Source organism: Physcomitrium patens, chromosome 4 (genome assembly GCF_059467195.1).
Source record: "Physcomitrium patens ecotype Gransden chromosome 4, ASM5946719v1, whole genome shotgun sequence".
Lineage (NCBI taxonomy): Eukaryota > Viridiplantae > Streptophyta > Bryopsida > Funariales > Funariaceae > Physcomitrium > Physcomitrium patens.
In genome coordinates this window covers 14,345,804-14,371,201 of record NC_143413.1, presented here as the reverse complement: position 1 = coordinate 14,371,201, position 25,398 = coordinate 14,345,804, and the positions used below count along the sequence as shown (strand labels likewise).

Genomic DNA, 25,398 nt, shown 5'->3' with positions numbered 1-25,398 from the left:
CATTGTCAGCTAAAGTACATTTGGTAACGTTGCTCCAACCAGCCAATGATTTCAGAAGCAGAACAATCAAATTCGATTCTCATCGTTTGGAACATCTCTGAATGTTTGAAGACAACAGAATGGACAGGGATGTTCAAGAAGTGAGGTGGAAGACAAAGGTACAAGATAAAAGAGAGTGTGAGAAAGACTGACAGGTCTTTTGAGAGGACTGAAGAGTGAATTTGATGGGGAGATCATCACATGTTGGGCAGTCTCGCAATCACAACATGACGTTCATGAAGAATAACTAGTGCACTGCCAGGGAACTAACTAGTGTGCATCATCTCACTTCATTCAGTGACAATACCCACATATACCTCAGTTGAGAAACACAGCATTGCTGGAAGAAAGCAACGGAAGGAGAGATCATGGCTCAAATACCAGTTCAAAAATTTTGGACAGGCTTTTTACTTATCTTGAGAGAAACTGTGAACCCCGCACAAGCCTGAGAGTGGCTCAATATGATCAATCTCTCTGTTTCTTGCACTTGAACACAATCATGGTTCACAGAAAATGCAAGTCCCGAGGGATAGTAAAACGGCCTGTGGACAAAAACCTGCGTCTGGTGGGATATACCACCACTTGCAGAAGGCCGACCTGCAATGAAGGAGAGGGTGAAGTCGGAGGAGATGAGTTCGAAGGAGAATGACAATATGGTGCCTGCCACAGCTTGAGGGTATGTCCTGGCGAGCTTCTTGGCCAGCAACAGGTTCACGTCCCCGGAAGATGTGAAGAGAGACTGCTCCACAACGGAGCCTGTCTTGACCTGAAAGGCTTTATACTCCCATGCGATCCAGGACTGTTTGTGAGCATCTGCTTCGGCAAGCACATCATCCACCCTGTCTGCGTTGAATAGATTCCACGAGTTTCGAGGAGAGATTGCACCTTGATCTGCCACAAAAAACTCCGTCAGCATGGCACCACACCCCAGCTTCTTGCTTTCCCGCAGACGCTCGCGGATGGCTTGACGGGAATTCACATTAGGAGGTTGATAGAAATGATAACTCAACACAGTTCGGTTCTGAAACTGTGCTCCTCCTGGGACTGTTGAGAATCCACAACGGATGTCTTCAAATGTGATAGACTCCATGAAAAGAATTCTGTCGGGGTCGACAGATCGAATTGATGACTGCAGTTTTTCGTAGAATGGAGCAAGATTGTGGTAATCCGCCACTCCTGGCACCATCAAGAGTGGATTGCGGTACATGTCTCCTGCCCATGGTTCGTTGATGAGCTCGTATCCCAAAATTCCGGGCTGATCACGGAAGGACGTTGCAACAATTTGCCAGTAGTTTGCAAACAAATCTGCCCAGCCCCATTTGTTGTCATACAAGCTCTGGAAAGCTCTCGACACTGCGAAAGAGAAGTAGTACCAAGCCCAGGAATGTTTGTCGCATTGCTCGTCCGATGGTTGCTGCTCATGAGAACTATCTCCTGGTGAATCTGGTAGTGGCCATCTTCCACTTAGAGGCTCTGGGAAGGATTCGATAAAGCTCTTGGAGGCGCTGAATGTTGAGGCCCTGTGGTTTGACTCATATCTCGAAGACTGCATCAAGAGAGAGGGAATGAAGTTTACGACAATGTCTCTCAAAATTCTCCACCAAGTCGAACTACTGCCTGCTGATGACGAACTAACGTCATTTATCTCAGCCAGGAGGTTCTCAGAATCCGTCCCACCGAGGTTGGTATTATCAAGAACCCAAGAAGGTATGCCTTCCCCGCAAAATCTTGACGAGAGAAGATCCTGGTGGAATTCAAGGAGCGTGGCAATGCCAGCTGCATGAAGTTTTCGAACAACCGTCCGCATGACCTCGATGTACGTCTGGTTCACCTGGCCACGTTGTGGCTCGACGCCGGGCCACATCACACCCAGGCGGACAACATTCACACCCCAACTGCGCAGGAGGGCTATGTCGACGTCTGTGAAGGAGAACTGCGGATCAAACTCGTCTGTGCGAGGATGCCAAGGAAATGCTTTCATAACGACATTCAATCCATGAAATACCCGCTCCCTGCCTCCACTGTCAATGATCGAGCCGCTTGTATTGTCGACATGATATTCCGAAATCCCTTCTACCGCACTTAAATTTAGAATTGACTCTAACAAGACACCTACAAGAATCATCGAGCTCTGTCGACTCCTTGACATCTGCATCATGGCCTTCAGCATGCTCAGGCTAGGCTCTAGTCACGAGAGAGAGAGAGAGAGCACGAGGCAACTTCGTAAGGACGCGCACCATGACATAATGGTATGAGGAGGGGTAAACATTTAGCAGCAAATCGTCTGAACATTTGTAATTCATGCAACTGCACCCAGCTTAACGCATCCCAACTCACCAATGACCTGCCTGCATCCGAAACCGCAAGATGGATACACAGACGAGGGAAGAGAGTGTCTTAAGCGTGCAGCAAGATGTGTTAGTTCAACTGAATCCCTTGAACCTGTGCTCTAAGTTTCCTCCACGCGCTAATCACTTTATTACGCTGAGGGAATCTTGAATTCTCTTTCTGACGTGTTGAAGCTGCATCAGCGTGACAAATAAGTGATGACAGTGTTCCAGGCATAAATTTGCGTACATTCCTCCCCAATTTGATCACCCTGCTTTCCTGTAAAAAAAAACCTTGTGGATCTCTGGCACGTCGTTAATCAAAGAGTGAGTAGGCGGTAAGACACGTAATGAAAATTTTCATAGCCACCCCAAAAGCTCCGGTTACTGATGTTTTCAAATAGGTATTTTAACAGGGAAAGAATCCGACAAACTTGTTGCCTAACAAAAGATCGATTGAGACATTGGTCATTTAGTTGAAACCAGTTTAAGAAGCTTGCCCTGAAGCAACGAACAGGAACACTCATGATCGAAGAGATACAACACTCCAGCTGCTATACACAGGAGCCGGTAAGCTATTTTGCACATATTAGCTCCAACGGAGAACCGATTGTCTTCTTCTTCTTCCTCCACCTTCTCCTCCTAATCTCTCTCCCTCTCTATTCTAAAACAGGTCTGTCATTTACTAATCCACCTGCTTCAAAGACTTATATAGACTTTTCTGTTGATGGTTAAATCGGGTATTTACTCTACCCAATCCACGTGCTTCAAAGGATTGGGGACCTTTTCGTTGAAGATTGAATCCGGTGTATTTTCGCAGCGAGTAAAACAGCCAAAGAAGCGGGCGAGTAGGAATTAACATTTGGGAGTGGCATCCAAGCCCTAGGGCTGCAGAGTCCTCCCAAGTACATATCATGTCAGAATCGGGACCACCATGATGGTTTTGTTTTTTTGTTTTTATTACTTGACATGTCACAATTCCAATCCTGCACTTCCATTCAAAAACAAGAGAAATGGTCACAAGAACGAGGGTCACATTGGTCTCAGCCACCCGGCCTCCTATTTACAATCTAAACACATGCACCAACATCTACACCTCCCAGTGCTCCACAACACTGTCGCCACTTCCATTCCTCATCAAACCTCCAACAACAAACACCCCTACAAGCAACTTGAATTTCCTTCTCAGTACACTTCACAACCTATCGCCAGAAGTGATCGTTCAGAGAGTTCGATCCAATCCAAGACACCCAATTCTCTCGAAAAGGTACAGAGCATCACCATGATTCGTCTATCAACAACCAGGCCAAGGCAAGTATCAGGTGAGGAAAGAGTGCAAAGACAGGTATGGGTAGCAAAATACTGCGACCATCAATGCGTCACACCACCCAAAACATATTGAGCACGACCCCACTTTCGGCGTAGAAAGAAAAAAAACAAACATGCTTCCAAACGAAGTGCAATCCAGGCGACTTTCCATAGCCAAGCCGCGTTGAGAACACAGACGAAGACAACAAAATGCAGGGCAGACACAGCTCAGATCGAGCAAGAAACGACGAGCAGCCTGGTTTGCAACGAATCCTTCAAGTTCATGACGATGGAAACTCATTCATTGAGGATGCAAGCCTTCAAACCCCAGCTCTCGATTCCCTCCGACGTTGCAACTTGCCGCTACGAGCGAGCGAGTGAGCAGATGGAGCAAAGCCTCTTCTTTTCTTCTCCCTAGACATCGACAATCTCTCAAAACCAAGCCTCAGAAAACACGAATGCAATATGCTCCATGAGGTTTTCATAGATTATGAAGGGAAAACAAGAGTTGCAAAAGCACTAATATACAAACAATAGAAAGAAATAAAGTAAGCAAGAAAGAAAGAAAGAAAGAAAGAAAGAAAATCACTCAAAACACAAAAACACAAACAAAAACAATAGTGGTTTGTGGTGAAGTGCTCAAGAATGTAATGAATGATGTTTTGTGAATTTTATGAGTTTTGGCAAAATAAATACATACACGTGTGTATGTATATGAAAATATAAATATATTTATATATTTATATTTATATTTATAAATGATTGATTGATTTTATTGTTTTCATGATAACCTTTATTTTATATGGATTTTTATTATTTTATGCTGTTTAAGGGAATTATTAAAATTGATTTGTAAATGATTTTGTTTTTTTTCTTTTTATCTTGATTTTATTATATTTTAATTTTTTTATGGAGTGTTTGTTTAAGGATTCTGTGGTTATGTGATTGCATTTGAGGATGGTGATTACATAAGATTGGAAAAATTATAAAATACATCATTTGTGGCAAAGATTGTATTTGATTGCAAATTATTTTAACATATATATATAAAATTGGACAACCTATATTTTATAATTTCAAAATATAAATTATTATTAATTTTATTTTTTAGTATTAATACTCAAGATTGAATATTTTGAAAAAGAATCATATATTGAGAAAGCATCATTTAATAAAAAAAATTATTTAAAATTAAAAATTAAACATAGGTATATATAATTATTTTATTGCAACTTCCAAAAATTTCAAAATCATGTAGCCATGTTTAAATATATTCTTAGGTAGAAAATATAAATGTATATATTAATATATGATAATCATAATATCTCATTTGGTAAGTCAATAAATGATGGCTCTTAACTTGAACATGTTGGCTATTGATTTTCCATCTCTTTAATACCACAATTATATAAAAATTACAAACAAAGATAAAAGAGAGAATACAATCTTTTCTAAATTATATTCTATTTATAGAAAAAGTTTGCTATTCTTCATCTTAGTTTTAAAGGTATCATTGATGAAAAGCTTTGACTTTTTTTTACTATATTTGTAAGATTTTTTGTTGGCCTCCATATATATTGGCTAATATTTTATTCATTGTTGTAATATGTGTTGTCTTGTTTGAGAATACACTAAGCACTTGGCTGTGGAAGGTGAAGTTATATTTTACAAATATTCAAAAAATCCTAATAGATTTCACACATATAAGAAGAATACAATTCGAATTTTAATTCAAAAGTGCTTAAAGCTAATACAAAGTATTCAAAAATTCTCTTTTTAGTAATCTCAACCATACCTAAATCCCAATCGTCTTATTACTTTCATAATTAGGTAATTTTGATTTCTCCTTACAAGCCTTAATATTTATTAGTGAGTTTTGGTGAGCTATAACTTCTAATTTGATTGTCCACTTGATGCAAAATTTTGCATAGAAATGCCACTATAAGCCTTTTATGTATTCAAAAAAAATTCAATCTAATCCTACTTACAAATTGTCAAAAAAAGCCAAAAAACCACATTGATGTCACTTGGCCATCAACTTGAAAGTTGATGCAAATGTTCTAATTGCAATTTCTCCTTCTTCAATAATTAACTTCAATTCAAAATTAATGTGTAGTTTAACATTGAATTCTTTTACCATCATAACAAATTTCACCTTTATCCAACTAGTAGAATTCTATATATTATCGAAATCCTATCTAATTCCAAATTGCCAACTTCTAATATCCTCTTGTATCAAAACTCAAATATCTTCCAATTGCATCATTAGATTAATATAAAATTTTACAAATACTTAAGATACTTAATAAACCAAGCATTATTAAAGTTTGAATTGGGGATGTGACACCAATTGCACAAACTAGCCAAGAGTGCGAGCCTTAATTATATTGCATAAATTCCAAATCACTAATATAAACCTTGACTTTGAATAATAATTACAAAGTCATTCCAAATCCTTTGAAAATAAACCTTATACATTTAGAATAAGCTTGAATCTAATTCACTAATCTTATTTTCCGATCTTCAAATACCTTTTCTATTTTTTCTTGAACAACCATTTTAATGGCTAGAGGTCAGATTTTGCCCTTGTCCCACAAATGGTTGATCCTTGAGTATCAATTTAACCTATCTTAGGGATTTTTTAGCCCAACCTTATCTCTAACTTAATCCTAGTATCAACCATGTTAATTATTTACTTATTATAATATAATTTTATTAATTTATGGCCTTTCTAATGTAATAAAAGAGTTTCTATAGCCTAAAAGATAAAATTACCAACCAACTTTTAATCTATTAGCTATTAATATAAGAAAATAAATTAAGAGGCTTTTTAAAAAGTCATGTTTAAATATTTTAAATTATCATTGAATTAAGATAATTAAATATTAATTAAAAATTCCTTTTTGATTATATTTTTATCATATAGTCATATTAGAGCTTGACACTACTCCAATGAATAAGATATTCTAATTTAAATTAGCATTGCCTTGACTCTATGACTTCTTTTACCTTGAATTTTTTTATTATTGTTTACTTTTATAAGAAGTAGTGGTATTTATATTCTTTCCAAAATATTTACTATTTTATATAGATCCAAAAGAGACATGTGAAATATGACATGGATTTTCATAGACTTTGATAGATATAATCAATAAACAACTAGATTGACTTATTTACAAATAAGAAATGGTTGAAATCTACAATAATCTTACTTATCATAAGAGCAAATAGTTTTAATATTATGGCAAAGTAACCATATCTTAGCACAAATGTGAAAATGAGGTTGTTGCTTGTAATAGGCATCTGTGTTGATCTTTTCTTGTTCTTGATCATCTTTTAGTCATGCCTTCATTGTTCTATATAGTTCAAATAAATGATTTGTCAAATCTTTCACCATATGATTATCAACTTATAAAAAGTCAAAAACATCAAGTTATAAATGATAGCCATAATTAGCAAAGAAAGGTATTTTTTACATAGAAGAATGTAAAATATTATTATAAGTAAACTCTCTCAATGGCAAAAAAATTATCCAATTATCTTATTGATAGTAAATCTCATATTTTGCTCCAAAACTTGATTTATATACTTTATTTGTTTATTAGTTTGAGGATAGATAGCCAAAGATAGTTTATATCTAATTTTAAAATCTTAAAAGGTATTTTTAAAAATCTTAATATAAACTAAGTTTTTTTATCCATTATAATATCTTTAGATAATCCATGATAGTAATAGATGTTGTTAAGGAAAAACTTAACTATTTCTTTACTTGTAATAGATTTTGTACATTGTAAAAAAAATATGAAATCTTCATGAAACAATCCATTATCACAAATATAGAATCATAAGAACTTAAAACTAAAAGATTCGTAATAAAATCTATAGAAACAAAAGACCATGGTTGTTTTGGAATGGATAATAGATGAAGAAATTTGTAAGATCGATAACATGGAGTTTTTGATTTTGAACAAATATTACAAGATTGTACAAAATCTTTGATTTCTTTTCATATTTGAGGCCACCAAAAATTTCTAAATATTAGCTCCAAAGTCTTATTGTATCCAAAATATCTTACTGTTGAAAAGTCGTGATGAGCTTGAAAAATACATAATCAAGCTTCACTTTTTGGAACATATAAGTGTCTCTCAAAATATAATATATTATTCTTGAATTCAAACTTAGAAATATCATAAGACTTTGAAATATTTTTTTTAATATCACAAATAAGAAAATCAAAAGACATATTTGACTAAACTTACTTAAAGAAAGTTGAATCAATAGTTAATATTGATTTCATTACTTAAAAATAAAGATGCTTTAGCTTTAAAAAAATTATCCATTGTTGATCAAAAGTGACATCTCTTTCCTTTGGTGCGAGATAAGATTCTATAGAAAATGCATCTAATAAATCTTGTTATTTTTTTGATTAATAAGTAATCTTGAATTTGAGTCTTGATAAGGACATACTCTAATAGACTTGATGACAATTCAAAATACATAATGACATAAAATATACAAGATTCTTGTGATTTATATACTTTGTGATTGGTTTAGAAGTGTCTTCTAAATAATAGTACTATTTTTGAAATAAATCTACGATTTCAAAAAAATCTTTGTTGTAGATCTTGTAATTGATTTTGGCTATTAAAATATTTTTAGAATAAAAATCTGTCAAGGACAAAAACATGATAAAAACAAATAAATAAGTAAGACTTCTCTCAAAGAAAGATGACAAAATAGAAATAACTTGATATATATATTAAGTCAATTAAAGACACCTATAAAGTCAAAGCAGCATCTATGAAGCTTCTAGGAAGCTTTTATACCAAATACTATAGAATTAACTTATTTTTATCTACTTTTACTTACTTCTACTTATTTATACATGTAATTATTGGCTTACATGCATATGTCCATGACATTACCTCCCTTTCTAGGGACGAGTTCCACGAGGAGCGGTAATCATATGTTGACGAAATCTATGATGTGACAAATTGTATTTGCCACATACTTTGATCTTTGTTCTCTTCGAAGATGATTGATAGGGCCTCTCAACCATCGGTAGTGTTCCATACCAGTGTGGGAAGACCACCCAGTTATTTAATCATTGTTGATGCCTTCATAACTTCCTTCGAATAAAACATTTAGAATACCATCAGGAAGTGTTTCTACCTCTAGTAAAATCACCAAACATTGGAAGTCCCTTCCAAGGTCGTGATACCTAACGCATTGTATCTCACCATCTATTCGAGGAAGAATATATCGTTCTTGAAGATCTTCATCTCGATTGCATCATCTTGAAGGTTGTGACAATCATAATATCTCGTCCAACAAGTCAACAAATGAAGGCTCTTGAGTCGAATCCATTGGTTGCTGGTTCTCCATCTCATGAGTGTCACAACTACAAAAAAGCTACAAACAAGTATTCGAATTAGAATATTATCTTGCCTAGATCTTGTTTCTTTTATAAAAAAGGTTTTCATCTTGATTTTGATGGATGTCGTCGATGAAAAGCCTCTACCACCTTTGCTATATTTGCAAGATTCTTTATTGGCTCTTATGTGCGTTCACTAATATCATATCTGTATCAATGGATAAGATATTTCAATTTATTTCAGTGCCACCTTGAATCTAAGATTTCTTTTATTTCAAACTCTTCATTATTGTCCACTTCTATAGGAGGAGGTGGAGCTTCTCTTCTTTTTGGTATGTCCATTGTCTTGTATGGTTCAAAAAGAGACACATGGAACACCAGATGGATTTTCATTGACTCCAGTAGGTGTAAACGATATGCAACTGGATTGATTTATGCAGAAATAGAAAATGATCCAAGCCTTTGATAGTCCATCTTGTTACAAGGACGAGTGATCTTGATATTGCAATAAAGTAATCATACCTCATCACCCATGTAGAATGGTAGTTGTTCCTTTCGATAGACATCCACATTGACCTTTTATTGTTCTTGAGCTTCTTTTAACTGTACCTTTATCGTTGCATGTAGTTCTGATAAATGAATTGCCAAAACTTTCGCAACAAGATTAACAACTTTTAAAAAGTCAAAAGTATCAAGTCATGGATGATAACCATAATTGGCAAAGAAAGGTGTTTGTTTTGTAGAAAAATGTATTGTATTATTGTAAGCAAACTTTACCAATGGCAAAAGAGTTGTCCAATCATCTTGTTGGTAGTTAATGTTACATTTTAAATACTGCTCCAAAACTTGATTAACACGCTCCGTTTGTCCATCAATTTGAGGATGGAATGTTGAAGATAGTTTTATATCCACTTTTAGAATCTTGAAAAGAGTCCGCCAAAATCTTGATACAAATTGAATTCCCATATCTGATATAATATCTTTGGATAATCCATGATAGTAATAGATATTATCGAGAAAGAGCTTAGCTGTTTCTTTACCTGTGATAGATTTTGTATATAGTACAAAATGTGCCATCTTGGTGAAATGATCTACTATCATGAATTTAGAGTCATAAAAACTTGAAATTGGAAGATCTATGATGCAATCCATAGAAATAGAAGACCATGGTTGTTCTGGAATGGATAATGGTTGAAGAAGTCCGTAAGGTCAATGATGAGGAGTTTTTGATCTCGAGCAAACATCCTAAGATTGTACAAAATCTTTAATTGCTTTCCACATTTATGCCCTTGAAAAATTCCTAGATATTAGTTCCAAAGTTTTATTGTACCCAAAATGTTCTACTGTTAGAAAGTCATGACGAGCTTGAAGAATACGTAATCAAGCTTCACTTTCTAGAACATATAGGCATCTCTCAAAATATAGTAGATTCTTCTTGAATTCAAACTTGGAAGTATCATGAGACTTTGAAGGATTTTCCTTAATATCACGAATAAGAGGATCAAAAGACATACTTAATTAAACTTACTTAATGAAAGTTGAATCAATAGTTAGTATTGATTTCATTGCTCGAAGATGAAGATGCTCTGGCTTCAAGAGAATTATCCGTTGTTAATCAAAAGCAGCATTTCTTTCCTTTGGTGTAAGGTAAGATCGTGTAGAGAGTACATCTGATAAACCTTGTTTTTTTTCTAGTCGATAAGTGATCTTGAATTCGAATCTTAATAAAATCATACTTCAGCGAACTTGGCGATAATTCAAATCATGTGCTGCCATAAAATATTCAAGATTCTTGTGATTTGTATACATTGTGACTAGGCTAGAAGCACCTTCTAGATAATGGCATCATTCTTAAAATGAATCCACGATTATAAGAAGTTCTTTGTTATGGATCTCATAGTTGATCTCGATTGTTGAAATTTTTTTGGAATGAATAGTTATTGGATGAAGTTTATCATGTATTTCCATTTGTGACAATACGGCATCCAAAGCAAAGTTTGATGCATCTATTTCCATAAAAAATGGCTTAGAAAAATCGACGCAATACAAGATTGGTACAAAAACAAAGGTTGTCTTCAAAACTTCAAATGCTACTTCTGCTTCTTGATTCCATTGAAGTTTGTTTTTGCAAGTCAAACGTGTAAGTGGAGCTGCGACTTGAGAGAAGTCTTTGATGAAGATCTGATAGTAATTAGCAAATCCCAAAAAGTATTGGACATCTCTTACCATTTTTGGAATCTTCTAATCCATAATAGTTTGAATTTTCTTAGGATCCATCATAAGTCCATCATTTGAAATGATGTATCCTAAGAAGTCAACTTGAGTAGTGTGAAATATACACTTTTCTATCTTGGCATAGAGTCTTACATCTCTTATTTTTTGTAATATTTGGCAAACATGAAGTTCATATTCTTCTGAGTTCTTAGAATAGATTAAGATGTCGTTTAGGTAATAGACAACAAAATCATCTAAAAACTTCCAAAAGACATCATTCATTAGATGTTAGAATGCTGTTGGTGCATTTGTAAGTCCAAAAGGCATGATGTTGTATTCAAAATGTCCATACCTTGTTTGAAACGTAGTCTTCTATTCATCTCCTTTTTTTGATGTGTACCAAATTATATGCGCCCCGTAGATCTATTTTTGTATAGATCTTAGCTTGATTCAACTGATCAAGAAGTTCAGATATCAAAGGTAGCAGGTACCTATTTTTTATAGTGATTTTGTTGAGTCCTCAATAATCAACATACATCCACAATGATCCATCTTTTTTCTTCACAAATAAAATTGGAGCTCCTACTGGAGATTTGGAATGGCGTATGAAGTTTATGGCCAAATTATCTTCAATATACTCTTTGAGTTTAGCCAACTCATTTTGAAATAAATTGTAGATTAGTCCAAATGGCGGTTGTGCTCCTTCTTGAAGGTCAATTGAACAGTCATAGGAATGATGTTTTGGAAGAGTATTCACATTCTTTTTCTCAAATACATCTTGAAAATCTTTATATTAGCTTGGAATGCCACTTGAAGCCTTTCCACCAGTAGAAACGAGTGTGGCATAAATGACATAAGGGGATCTTTCTTTTGTAGCATGCAAGAAAGCACTGATACCTACAAATATAGGTTTAATTATACTAGACTTATGACTTTCTACTTAATTAACTACACTCTTAGTTATACTTTCAAAAAAATCAAGACTACAAGAAATCCAATCTATTTTAGGATTATATTTTTTTAGCCATGATAAACCTAAAATGAGTGGATTAAAAGGAGATCTAATGATATTAAATATTACAAAGCTACTATGACCATTAGTTGCTATTTCTATAGGAAGGGTTTCATAAGTAACATCTCTTGAAGACAACAGACGACCATCTATGACTTCTACATGAACATGATAATTTTCTTTATTAAAAATATGCTATGTCTTTTAACAAATTTTTCATCTAAGAAACATGCTGAGGCTCCTGAATCTAGTAAGGTAGAGGCTTTGAGATATTTAGGTCCTAGAATAACATTTATCGTAAAACATGGAGAGGGTTCTGAGGAGAAGATAGGACCTTCACTAGGCATTGTACAAGGTTCCAACTGCACGATCCCTATTGTAATTGGACAAATTCGTTTTTTGACATGCTATCTCTTTTGATCGCCGTATACCTCATTTTATAGTTGCATCATTTCTTTGGACAATATTGAGCAGTGTGCTTAAGTTTTTTATAATATAAGTACAATCTTTCTTGACGATGGCAAGTCTTTTCTTGCTCAATAAGAGGTTTGAAACGTATTGCATCAATTTGTATATTTTCTACTTCCGAATGTATGTATTGAAGAGATGTTGGTGTTGCTATTGAATCATAGTAATATTGAGGTCTACTTGTATGGTTCTTAGATCAAAATTCAAAAAGGCGATTGTCACACTTTACAATAAAGTCAATTGCTTGACTCAATGTTTGAGGATCAAGTAAGTTGAGCATTAATTTTTTTACCTCATATTGTAATCCGTTGAAAAATTGGCTAATAAGTGCAGTATCATCCTACTTGATATCAGTTGCAAGTTTTCAAAATTGTAAAGCACACAACATTACTGATCGATTATCTTATAGTAAAATATGAATCTTATTAGTTGCAACATGAATTACATCATGTTCTCCATACATGGATCAAAACTCTACCAAAAAAGCCTCTAGATTATCCAATATTGGATCTTGTTGTTCAAGAAAAGATAAAAATCATGATATTATTGAACGTGAAAGAAGCGTACTAATGAATCTAACTTACGATCCTAGAATTGGATAGCTTTGGGGTTGAAGTTTAATCATAAGTTGTACTTGATTGATAAATCCTCAAAACTTTGATTTGGTGCCATCAAACTTCTTGGGTAGGGCAATTCTTGGTTCTCTAATACTGGAAGGGCGTTCCACCATAGGAGAAGGGATATGATTTGGTACAGATGTTGAAGCAACTCCAATCATTTCTATATCTTCACTTCGTGCCAATCTTATTGCTCTTTGTGGTGGTAAATTGAGTTGATGCATCGCAAGTATTAACTCCCTCAATTGCTCTTACATTTGTGCTATTGTATTCTTCATTTCAGTAAGTTCTGCCATGATAACACTTAAAAAAGAGAAGATGTCTAATATCGCTCAAAACAAATAGAAGAGAGGACTTGAGAACAAAGAAAATACTAAGGACAATATCAATTTACAAGAGGGTAATTTGTAACTTTTAATATGCTTATGTCTTATCAAGAGAAAGGAGTAATCTATTCTTAATCAAGATTAAACAAAGCTCTGATATTGTAAGTATTATCTTGTCAATCTGTCAAGGACAAGAATATGATAAAAACAAATAAATAAGTAAGACTTCTCTCAAAGAAAGATGGTAAAATATAAATAAATTGATATGTATATTAAGAAAGAAATTGGAATGGCTATTGCCAAAAGCCAAGAAAACTAGAGATCCTTGAAACTAGACTAGAAGTAAGAAAGGAGTTGACAAGAATGAAGAAGGCTTCACTCTTGTCTCTATATATACTATCTAACTAAGGGCTATATGGCAACGTTCTATAGAACCTCCAATATGTGTTGACTTTGTAGGACACATGTCTTGACTTACAATGCAAGTTTTTCTAAGTGTGGGCCACATAGTTAGCTTGGTCTTCAAGCTAACAACATGTGTGGCACATGGCCAACTTGTTGACCACGTTTCTAATCCAAAAAGTCAATTAAAGATACCTATAAAGTCAAAGCAATGTCTATGAAGCTTCTGAAAAGCTTCCATATTAAATACTATAGAATTAACTTATTTTTACTTATTTTTACTTACTTCTATATATTTATACATGTATTTACTGGGTTACATGCATATATCCGTGACAAAAGCTATCAGGTTAAGTTTATCATTTGTTCCTGTTTGTGACAATACAGCACTTAAAACAAAGTTTGATGCATCTATTTTCATACAAAATGGCTTAAAAAAATTAATATAATATAAGATTGGTATAGAAACAAAAGCTTTTTTTAAAGCTTCAAACACTTCTTTTGCTTCTTTATTCCATTTAAGTTTGTTTTTACAAGTCAAATACATAAATTGAGCTACAACTTAAAAGAAGTCCTTAATAAAGATTTAATAGTAGTTGAAAAATTCTATAAATAATTGGAATTGTTTTTTTATCATATTTAAGATCTTTTAATCCATAATAGTTTGAATTTTTTTAAAGATCTGTCATAAATCTATCATTTGAAATAATGTATCCTAAAAAATCAACTTCAATAGAGTAATATATATATATATATATATATATATATTTATCTTGGCATAGAGTTTTGCATCTCTTAGTTTTTGTAATACATGACAAATATGAAGTTCATATTCTTCTATATTCTTAAAATAGATTAAGATGTTATTTAAACAAAAAATAATAAAATCATCTTAAAAACTCTCAAAAGAAATTATTCATCAGATGTTGAAAAGCTACTGATGCAATTATAAGTTCAAAAGAAATGATATTATATTGAAAATGTCTTTACTTGATTTAAAATAAAGTTTTCTATTTATTTCTTTCTTTAATAAGTACTAGATTATATACCTTTTATAGATCTATTTTTATATAGATCTCAGCTTAATTCAATTAATGAAGAAGACCAAATAACTAACGTAGCAAATACATGTTCTTGATGGTGATCTTATTGAGCCTTCAATAATTGATAGACATCTACAATGATCATTTTTTTTTTTTTTTTTTTTTTTTTTTTTTTTTTTTTTATAAATAAAATTAGAACTCATGCTAGAGATTTGGAATAGCATATGAAGTTTTTGGCTAGATTTTCTTCAATATATTCTTTGAATTTAGGCAATTCATTTTATGATAAATTATAGATCAATTCAAATGGCAACTAAGTTCTTTCTTAAAGGTTAATTGATCAATCATAGGAATAATGTTCTAAAAGAATATTTTCATGCTTCTTTTCAAATACATCTTGAAAATCTTGATACTAATTTAAAATATCATTTGAAGTCTTTCCACTATTAAAAATAAGTATAGCATAAATGATACAAGGTGATCATTTTTTGCAACATGCAAAAAAGCTCTTGTATCCACACATATTAGTTTGGTTGTACTAGATTTATGACTTTCTACTTGATTAACTATACTCTTAATTATAATTTTAAAAAAATTAAGACTATAAGAAATCTAATCTATTTGAAGATTTTACTTTTTTAATCATAATAAATTTAAAATGACTAATTTAGAAAGAGATCTAATGATATTAAATACTACAAAACTACTATGACCATTAATTACTACTTTTAGAAGAAATATTTTATGAGTAATGTTTCTTGAGGACAACAGATGACCATCTATGACTTCTACATGAACATGTTTTGTTTTCTTTACAAATAGTATGGTATGTCTTTCAATAATCTCTACATCTAAAAAATAAGATGAAGCTCTTAAATCTACTAAAGCAAAGGCTTTGTGATATTTAGGTCTTAAACTAATATCTATTATAAAACAAAAAGAAGATTTTGAATAGACAATAGAACCTTCATTAGGTGTTGTACAAGTTTCCAACTGCACAATCTCTATTGTAGCTAAATTTTTTTTTTTCTAATATATTGTCTTCTTTGACAGTTACACTTTTTATTTCATGATAATGTTCTTTCTTTGGATATTGTTGAGTAATGTGCTTTGGTTCTCTATAATATAAATACGATCCTTTTTAATAATGAGAAGTCTTTTCTTACTTAGTAAGAAATTTGAAATATTATCATATTATAATTATTTATACTATATAAAAATTAAATAAAATATATAATATATTTATAAATATTGATGTGCATTTAAGTAGTTAATAGGTTAATTTAAAGAAAATTAATGTAAGAAAATTTATTTTGAGATTTATTTATGTTGATTATATTATTTAAATTATGTAGGATTTAGATATTTAGTATAAAATTTAAGGAAAAGATTGGAACTCAAAGATAAAGATCCAAATCTTTAAAAAACTTATTTGGAGGAATGAAAGCAAGATATAGATGGATGAAAGTAAAAGGTGAAGATTTTCATCCCTATTGATCAAAAGCCATGTCCAATAAGCATTCAACAAGCTATCTGCAACCATAACAAGGATTTTGGCAACTTCAAAAGAAACATTTGAAAATAAAAAATAAAGATTATAAGATTTAAGATTTGGACTATAATTTTTATACAAAGTTTAGAGGATTTGAAGTTAGGATGATGAAATTATAGCCATTTGAAGTTAAGATATCTTTTTTAGATATATTATTACTCATTTGAAGATATAAGAAGTTTTATGATAGAATTTGGAAATCAAAAGGTGCCGCCACAAGGATAATTTTAAGATCTACATCTTTTATGAAAGAATTTTTGTATTTAGAGTTTTAATGAAGGAATTATACAATATTAAAGACAATATATGTAATTCAAAGGCAGTAAGTAACTCGTTTTGTTGATAGTAATGGTTGGAGCCATATCTTGAGTTTTTGGATGGATTTTTGGCTCAAAATTTCTAAAAGTATATGTTATTAGGTTAAAAAATTATATATTAAAATTTTATGGTATTTGATTATTTAATTTGTGAGATATGAAGAAATTTTCATATATATATATATATATATATATATATATATATATAAGCAAGGATTTAAAGCTATCATTAGGATTTTGGCAATATCTTAAGTTCCGTAATAAATTTCTAATTAAAATTTGTTGTAGTAGTTGTTGAAAGTACGTCAATACTTCATGTAAAATTTTGGTTTGTTTGGATGGCTTGATCGTGAGATATGAGGTGTTGAAGTTTGAAAAAAATTCACCTTAAGGATATATAAGTTTTTATAATATTTTTATTATATTTTTGGTGATCTTTGGTACTTAAGGCTTATGTATTGATGTACTTGCACTTATAGGAATAATTTTATATATAAACTTGGTATTTTTTTTTTTATCTTGAGACTTTTTTGAGTAATTAGTGACAACTAGAAGCCCATTGCTTTCTTAAGGCAAATTCTCTCTACTTGGACAATGTATTGCATTAATTTGCATATCCTCTACTTTTGAAGGTATGTATTAAAATGAAGTTAGTGTTTCCATTTAATTGTATTAATATTGAGGCTTACTTATATGATTCTTATACCAAAATTCAAAAAGTTGATTATGACACTTTATAGCAAAATCAATTACCTGATTCAATGTTTGAGGATTAAGTAAATTAATTTTTATCACATATTATAATTTAAAAAGAAATTTGCTAATGAGTGTAATTTCATTTTACATGATATCAATTAAAAGTTGTATAAATTATAAAACATATAATATTACAGATTGGTTTTTTTGTCATAAAACATGAATCTTATTTATTGCAATACAAATTGCATCATGTCTTCCATACATGGATTGAAACTCTCTCAAGAAAGCTTTCAAATTATCAATATTAGATCATGTCGTTGAAGAAAAGATAAAAACTATGATAGTACAAAACTAAAAAAATAGAATTTTAATAAAGTTTACTTGTGATGTTGGAGTTGGATAGCTTTGAGGTTGAAGTTTAATTGTTAGGTGTATTTTATTGATGAATATTCAAAACTTTAATCTTCTACCATCAAACTTTTCAAGTAAGGCAATTTTTAGTTCTTTAGTGCTTGAATAATATTCTACTATAGGAGAAAGGATATGATTTGGTCTAAATCATCTTTATACCTTGATTTTTGTTTTTTTTTGTTTTTTTTGTTTTTTTTTGTAGTGATAAATTGAGTTGATGCATTGTAAGCATTACCTCCTTTAATTGTACTTATATTTATACCATTGCACTCTTTATTTTAATAAGCTTTGCTATAATAATACTTAGAAAAAAAAAGATATATAATATTACTCAAGACATGTAAATGAAAGAACTTGAAAATAAAAAAAAATAATATTATTTTAAAAGAAGATAATCCATAACTTCAAATATACATATGTATTATCAATTTAAAGAGATAATCCATTTTTAATCAAAAAAAGACAAAGCTTTGATATTATAAGTGTATTCTTGTCAATTTGTTAAGGAAAAAAACTCGATAAAAGCAAATAAATAAGTGAGATTTTTTTTAAGAAGTATGAAAAAATAAAAATAATAAAATATCTATATTAAAAAGAAATTAAAATAGCTATTGCCAAAAGACAAAAAAAGTGAAGATTCTTGAAACTACACTAAAAACAAGAAAAGAATTGATAATAGTAAAGAAGACTTCATTCTTACCTCTATATATACTATCTGCACAAGAACTATATGGCGACGTTCTATAGGACCTCTAACTTTGTAACACATGTATTTTAACTTACAAGGTAAGTTTTTTATATGGGTGCCACATAGTTCGCTTGTTCTATATGCTACCAACATGTGTGACATGTAATTAGCTTGTTGACTAAGTTTCTAACCTCTTAATTAATTAAAAATACATATAAAATTAAAGCAACATCTATAAAGCTTCTAAGAAGCTTCTTTAAAAGATATTATGAAATTAATCTATTTTACCTACTTCTATCTATTCATATTATCAAGGTAACAATTACAATAAATATATTTCTATGACAATATCTTATGGTCTTAGGATCTTTTGACATATTATTAATTAAAAAGATATTTTATACCAAATATTAATTATTCTTATTTAGTCTTTGGATATTTTTTAATTGATAATTTATCTTCTTGACTTTGACTCTCGGCCCTTGACCTTATCTTGTATCCATATGATGTCTTTTTTACATATCAAGAATCAATACTTTGACTATTAATAATTTACTTAAGATAATATTTTCTATAAGATAATTTATTCTACTTTCACTTTTATTTATTTATTTTAATACTCTCACTTTGCTATTTGTTAAAAGCTTTTAATTCTAACATCTTTGTCAATATGTGATGCCTATCCTTTAATAATATCTTTGTGTCATGGACATATACATTTATCTCAATAGTTACTTATATGATTAGATAAAGATAGATAAATATAGATTAACTTCATAAAGTCTTTTAGAAAAGTTTTTTAGAAGCTTTATAGATGTGGTTTTGACTTTAGATTTATTTGTAGGTTAGAAACTTGACCAACAAGCTAATCATGTGTTAGTAGCTTGTAGAACAAGTTAATTCAATGTAGTAGCTTGTAGAAGAAGCTAACTATGTGGCGCATACATAGATAACTTACTTTGTAAGTTAAGACATGTGGTTAGCAAAGTCAACATGTTTTGGAGGTCCTATAGGATATTGCTACGTAGCTTCTAATTATAAGTATATGAGGTAAGAGTGAAGCCTTCTTTACTCTTGTCAACACCTTTATAGTTCTTAATCTTGTTCTAAGACTTTTTAGTCTTCTTGTTTTTGGCAATAGCCATTCTAGTTAAATATTATATCACCTCTTGAGTGACTTTTTAGTTGTCTTCAGTGATACAAGAATGTATTGAGAATTTTCTTTCTTCAAGATTCATATCCTTGATAATTTGACAAGAGTACTAACATACTGTTTTTGTCTTGTTTTAGAAGTGAGTGGATTATCTCACTTCTATTGTTGTGTTTTGAAGGTTACAGACCATCCACCTTTAAGCAAAAAATCTTATTTTTTAATTCTAATCTTTTCTTTTAAGAGAGTGGATTATCCATCTTTGTGGAAATTTTTATTAGAAGTTACGGATTACTTTCTTTTAATTTAATTTTTTAAATTTATTTGAATTATTTATAGAAGAAAAAATTATGGATGCCACTTTTAATGGAAGTGAAAATAGATTTATAACTATTACAGATCTTCATGAACTTATCAATATCCTAAGAGTAAAAATCTCATGTATTTCCAACGTGAATCATGGAAATACTATACCTATGCCTATAGAAAAAGTTCAAAGTATGTAGTAAGAAATTGTGCAGTTAAAGGAAGGAAGTAGATTGACCTTACAACCAAATCTAGAAAATTTTCCTCCTATAAGTATGATAAGAGCAAGGATTAGTATGCCTAAGAACTTCGATAGAACAAGATTAAAATTTCAAGGATTTTTGCAACAATTCAAGCTCTATTTAAGGTTACATCTTTCCAAATATTTCGATGGATTTATTCAAGTCAGATTCATAGGTACACTTCTATCAAGAAATGCTCTCTCTTGATTTGTACATTTAATGGAGAAAGATTTACGACTTTTTTATGATTTGAATTCATTCTTAGAAGTATTTATGGCCACATTTGAAGAAATTGATTGAGAAAGAGTAATAGAGACCAAACTCTTAACTTTATGACAAGAATCACGGTCAGCCACCATATATGCTGCTAAATTCCAAAACCTTTCTTGCAATGTGGACTGAAATGAAAAAGCACTTATCAATCAATTTTGATATGGGTTGAAAGATAGCATTGAAGATTTGTTATTAATAATATCAAAAGCAAAATCTTTGAAACAATTTATTACTCGAGCCATTGCATGCAACAAGCAATTATTTGAAAGGCATCAAGAACAAAGACTTGGCTGGAGAGGAACAAGTTACGTAATGGCAGCAACTTTGAAGTTTACTGAAACATATTCATTAAGGATGGAACCAAATCAAATTGATACAATATGTTTTAAACCATTATGGAGTAGGAAAAAACTCGACATCGCTAAGAAGGTTTGTATTTATATTATGGAGAAACTAAGCACACTACTCAATATTGTCCAAAGAAGCAACATAGTTACAAAATGAAGAACACAATTACCAAAGAAGATAATGTGTCAGAAAACAAGTTTTTTCAACTATAATAGGAACTATGTAGCTGGAATCATATGCAATACTTAATAAAGGTCTTATTCTTTCCTCAGATCCTTCACCTTGTTTTATAATACATGTATGTTTAGGACTTAAAAATCACAAAGTCTTTATCTTATTAGATTCAAGAACCTCAACGTGTTTTATAGACAAAGATTTTGTCAAAAATCAAAAAATATCTTTAATCAAGAAAAATAAATGTATACATGTAGAAGTCATAGATGGTCATTCGTTGTCTTCTAGAAATGTTATCCATGAGATTGTTCCTTTAGATGTAACAATTAAAGATCATAACAGCATAGTAGTATTTAATATAATAAGATCTCTCTCTAATATGATTATTCTAGGATTATTGTGGCTAGAAAAATATAACTCTAAAATAGATTAGATTTCTTATAATCTTAACTTTTTTCGTAGTATAATCGAAAATTGGGTTAATAAAGTAGAAGTACATAAAGTCTAGTATATCCAAACCTTTACTAGTAGGTGCAAGAGCTTTTAGACATGCCGCAAAAGAAGGATCATCTTTTGCTATATATGCTACATTCATTTCTACTAATGGAAAAATATCAAGTGGTATTTCTAGCCAATATCAAGAATTATAAGTTATTTTTGAAAAAAAAAGAATGAAGATATTCTTCTAAAACATCAATCTTATGATTGTTCAATTGATCTGTAAGAAGGAGCTCAACTACTACTTGGATCAATCTTTAGCTTGTTGTAAAATGGATTGGCTACATTAATAGAATACATTAATGAAAACTTGGCAAAGAACTTCATATGCCATTCTAAATCTCTAGTTAGAGCTCCTATCTTATTTGTAAAGAAAAAAGATGGATCTTTACGGATGTGTGTGGATTATCAAAGATTCAATAAGATCACCATCAAAAATAGGTATCCTTTGCCTTTGATTTCAAGACTTCTTGACCAACTCAATCAAACAAAGATCTATACGAAAATAGATCTACAAAGAGCATATAACTTAGTTCATATCAAAGAACGAGAAGAATACAAGACTACTTTTTGAACTAGGTATGGATATTTTGAATATAATATCGTATCTTTTGGATTGATAAATGCATCAACCACTTTTCAACATCTTATGAATGATATTTTTTGTGAATTTTTAGATGATTTTTTGTTTGCTATTTAGACGACATTCTAATCTACTGTAAGAATACAGAAGAATATAAACTTCATGTTCGTTGTATGTTAAAAAACTTAGAGATACAAAATTATCTCAAGTTAGAAAAGTGTGTATTCCATGCTACTCAAGTTGACTTTTTAGGATACATCATTTCTAACAAAGGCCTTATGATGGATCCCAAAAAAGTCCAAACTATCATAGATAAGAAGATTTCAAGAATAGTATGAGATGTACAATGATTTTTAGGCTTTATTAATTACTACCAAATCTTCATCAAGAACTTTTTTCAAGTTACAACTCCACTAACACATTTGACTTGTAAAGACAAACTTGAGTGGAATAAAGAAGCAGAAGCATAATTTGATACTTTAAAAAAAGAGTTTACTTTAGTACCAATCTTATATTGTGTTGATTTTTTCAAGGCATTTTTTATGGAAATAGACGTGTTAGACTTTGCTATAGGTGCCATATTGTCCCAAATGGGAACATATAATAAACTCTACCTAGTAGCTTTTCATTCCAAGAAATTTTGAGTAGCCAAAATTAACGAGATTCATGACAAAAAGCTTCTTGGAATCATGGATTCATTTTAAGAATGGCATTATTATCTAAAAGACGCTTCAAGTCTAGTTATCATGTATACGGATCATAAGAATCTTGAGTACTTCATGTCAACACGTGTTTTGAATTGTTATGAAGCCCGTTGGAGTATGTCTTTGTCCAGATTCAATTTCAAGATTACTTATCAATCCAAAAAACAACAAGGTCTATTAAATGTCCTTTTGAAATGTTCTTATCTTGCACCAAAAGAAAGAGATGCATCTTTTGATCAACAAAGAATAATTTTCTTAAAGTTGGAGCATTTTCATCTTTGAGCAATAAAGTCAACATTAATTGTTGATTCAACCTTTATCAAGCAAATCTAATTAAGTATGTCCTTTGATCCTCTTGTTCACGATTTGAAGAACCTTCCTTTTAAGTTTCACTTTATTTCAAAGTTCGAGTTCGAGAACAATCTTTTCTATTTCAAAACATGCTTATATATTCCAGAAGGAGAAGCACATTTATATGTTCTTCAAGCATGTCATGACTTTCTAACAACAGGACATTTTGGATATAATAAGACTTTAGAGCTTATATCTAGAGATTTTTGGTTGCCGCAAATGTAGAAGGCGATAAAAGACTTTGTACAATCATATGATATTTGAGGTGAAAGAAGTCTTAGATTCAAGATAGCATCAAAATAGGTTAGAATATCTTATTCATTAGCATAAATATGATCTTAGCAAACGTACATGGCACCCAGTAAAGAATCTTGCAAATGCAAAAAAAAATGTTGAGGCCTTTCATCGACGACATCCATCAAAATCAAGATAAAGAATTACAAAGTTATATGAAAGATGATGACCACTCCTCATGGAACTCGTCCATAGAAGAAGAAGTAATATCATGGACATATACATTTACCTAGATAGTTTCTTATATGATTAGATAGAAGTAGATAAATATAAATTAATTTCATAAAGTCTTTTAGAAAAGTTTTCTAGAAGCTTCATAGCTGCGGTTTTGACTTTAGATATATTTGTAGATTAGAAACTTGGCCAACAAGCTAACCACATGTTAGTAGCTTATAAAACAAATTAATTTAATGCAGTAGCTTATAGAAGAAGCTAATTATGTGGCACATATATAAAAAACTTGCTTTACAAATTAAGACATATGGTTAGCAAAGTCAACATATTTTAGAAGTCCTATAGCACATTGCCATATAGCTTCTAGTTATAAGTATATAAGGAGGCAAGAATGAAGCCTTCTTCACTCTTGTCAACACCTTTCAAGTCCTTAGTCTTATTCTAAGATTTTTTAGTTCTCTTATTTTTGGCAATAGCCATTCTGATTAAATATTACATCACCTCTTGAGTGACTTTTTAGTTTTCTTCATTGATAAAATAATGTATTGAGAATTTTCTTTCTTCAAGATTCATGTCTTTGACATTTTGTCAATAAATCAACAAATATGTCTTTTATTGCATAATATCTCATGTCAATCACTTATATTTTAATCTTCTCTCTTATGAAGTCATGTTGAATATCATTGTGCTTGATCTTTGAATGATACTTTGGATTCTTCATAAAAATGAGATATTCTTGATTGGTAGACTTTATTGAATTTGCTTCTATTTGTATTATTCCAATGTCCTCAAAAAATTATCTTAGCTATATTATTTCTATTATACTATAGCTTTTTGTTATATATTTTGCTTCTATTGTTGACCTTGTAATTATTAGTTGTCTCTTGCAATTCCATGAAATAACTCTTATTCCACAAAAAATACATATTCTATTTTTGATCTTCTATCATTTGTATTTTTAGCCTAATCTGCATAATAATAACCATGCAAAGTAATATTATCACCTCCAAGGCACAATTTGAAATATAATGTACCTTTTAAGTACCTCATGATCATTTTTATGGTTGTCTAATGGATTGATCTAGTCTTTGACATGTGTTGGCTTATAACACTTATTATATATATAAGATCCATCTTTGTGCCAACCATTATATACATAAATAAGCCTACTGCTACCTTGTATAGAATACCTTATACTTCACCTTCAACTTCACCAAATTTTTCATTCGTAAATTTCATCAACTTCAAATTGGCCACTAAATATGTTCCAATAGGCTTACAGTCCTCTATGTTGAATTATTTCAATATCTCTTTAATATACTTGCTTTGACTCATTGTAATAGTCTTCTTAGCATAATCTCTTACAAGCTCTACTCCTAAAAGATAGTGAAGCTCTTTCAAATCAGTCATCTCATACTCTTTTTTTAACTTTATTTTTAATTAAACCATCACCTTTTAGGTAATGATTAAGATGATGAAATCATTAACATAGAGCATGACAATC

The 25,398-nt window shown here is 31.0% G+C and overlaps 1 protein-coding gene across 1 annotated transcript; it reads right to left on the bottom strand.

The window, feature by feature from the left end:
• Positions 1–188: 188 nt before the first annotated feature.
• On the bottom strand, positions 189–4,380 carry LOC112281139 (uncharacterized). The gene is made up of 2 exons (XM_024517340.3): positions 2,377–4,380; positions 189–2,188 (listed from the first exon to the last, which is right to left on the bottom strand). The coding sequence occupies exon 2, from the start codon at positions 2,186–2,188 to the stop codon at positions 425–427; it is 1,764 nt and encodes a 587-aa protein (XP_024373108.1). The 5' UTR covers positions 2,377–4,380; the 3' UTR covers positions 189–424.
• Between the last annotated feature and the right edge of the window lie 21,018 nt (positions 4,381–25,398).